General features: G+C 43.2%; 1 protein-coding gene across 1 annotated transcript; it reads right to left on the bottom strand.

The window, feature by feature from the left end:
- Positions 1 to 308: 308 nt before the first annotated feature.
- LOC104753190 (uncharacterized) lies at positions 309 to 1,160 on the bottom strand. Its single transcript, XM_010475479.2, has one exon. It carries the CDS (start codon positions 1,158 to 1,160, stop codon positions 309 to 311), a length of 852 nt encoding a protein of 283 aa, XP_010473781.2.
- Between the last annotated feature and the right edge of the window lie 430 nt (positions 1,161 to 1,590).

Raw genomic sequence — 1,590 nt, 5'->3', positions numbered from 1 at the left:
TCCAAAGTCACATTGTCGATGCCAGTTCATTGATTGTCCAAACAGGATCAACATTGATATTTAATATGGACTAGCTATATCAGCTACGACCAGTTTAGGAATAACATAAATAATTTGTTCTCGATCGTACATGTTCGATCGGATATATCATTCCATTCCGAATGACGAAGTTGCATTATCATAGAATTTTTTTTAGTATTTTAGACATAGTAAATGCATGGAAGCTAGTCAATAAAAAGTGAAATTGTACTAATCAGGTGAGGCCCTAAGGATTTTTTTTTGTTCAAAAGATGATTTTCGATTAGAAATTAAACCGGGTTCACTACAACTTGGTTTAGAGCAAACTTAGCTATTGCATCAGCTTCTCTGTTACAAGATCGGGGAATAAAAGAGAAACAAATTTTCTGAAATTTTGACGATAAGATGAGGATGTCGTACTGCATCCCATGGATTTCCTTGATTGGAGATCCCGAATTGATGGCTTCTATTGCTTGTTTAGAATCAGAAGCTATGTGGAGGTTTATCATTCCTAGATCTGCAGCCATTTGGACTGCGTGGAGGATTGCCAAGGTTTCTGCTACCAATGGCGAGCGAACATTTCTGGCGTATGTTGATCCTTGTGTGGTCGATCGTTGTTCAATTGGGTTGAAGATCCAGTCCAAGCCAGCAGCTTTTGTTTCGATGTTCCAGGCGGCATCGGTGTGACAAGTAATCTCGCTCGGATTAGTTCTATGGTTTGGGATGGGTGGGTTCCTGATTGGAGGCTTCAGAGTAGTCGTTTGTGCTTGGTGCCATTCCCGAGCCACGAATATAGCTTGGGATAGAACCTCCATTGGATTTATGTGTTTCCCATTGAAGACCAAGTTGTTCCTAGCAAGCCAGATCGACCATATGATCCACGGGGTAAGGGGTCCTTGACTGATTCCACAAGGGGGAAGGCATATGAGGGTTTTAGATTGCTCAATCAGGGCCCGAATGGAGGTTATGCCTTGTGTAACGGGTGCGATCTTGAAAGGCGCTGCTTTCCAAACCTGTGTTGCAAAAGAGCAGTTCGCAAAGAGGTGAGTGCCTGTTTCATCTTCCCCACAGAAAGGGCATTGGGCATCTGGGTTGATGTTGCGTTGTTTCAAGTTTTCTCCCATGGGTAAGGCTCCGCTCATGACTTTCCATAAGAAAACCTTTGTTTTAGGGGAAGTTTTCATGTCCCAAATCTCGTTTTTCCACTTAAAGATCTCATTTTCTGGTGATTGCAGGGGTGGTTCTGATACTGTTGCTCGCCAAGTGTGGTAGCCAGACTTGACTGAGTATATACCTGTTTTTTTTTGGGAGCCAAGCAAAATAATTTGGTGCTCCAAGTTTGCTTGGTCTGAGGTTTAGGATGTCAGATTCATACATTGGTAGCAGTTGTCGTATTTGGTTCAAGTCCCAGTCTCCCGAGGGGAGAAGAAGATTGGAGACCTTGAAGTTCTGAGACGATTCTGTCGGTGGTCCCATTGGAGTGGTTGGGGTGTCAAGGGATAGCCATGGTTCATACCACAGGGAAGTTTGATTTTCATGGCCTATAACTTTTCCTAGGTGAGCTTTTAGCAG

The sequence above is a fragment of the Camelina sativa genome, chromosome 16 (assembly GCF_030686135.1).
Source record: "Camelina sativa cultivar CO46 ecotype springtype chromosome 16, ASM3068613v1".
Classification (NCBI taxonomy): Eukaryota; Viridiplantae; Streptophyta; class Magnoliopsida; order Brassicales; family Brassicaceae; genus Camelina; species Camelina sativa.
The sequence above is the reverse complement of the archived record's forward strand: the minus strand, read 5'-3'. Positions and strand labels throughout refer to the sequence as shown.

What these genes read in the sequence shown, in the direction of transcription:
- LOC104753190 (XM_010475479.2), bottom strand. Translation starts at nt 1,160, where the DNA reads ATGAGCGGAGCCTTACCCATGGGAGAAAACTTGAAACAACGCAACATC.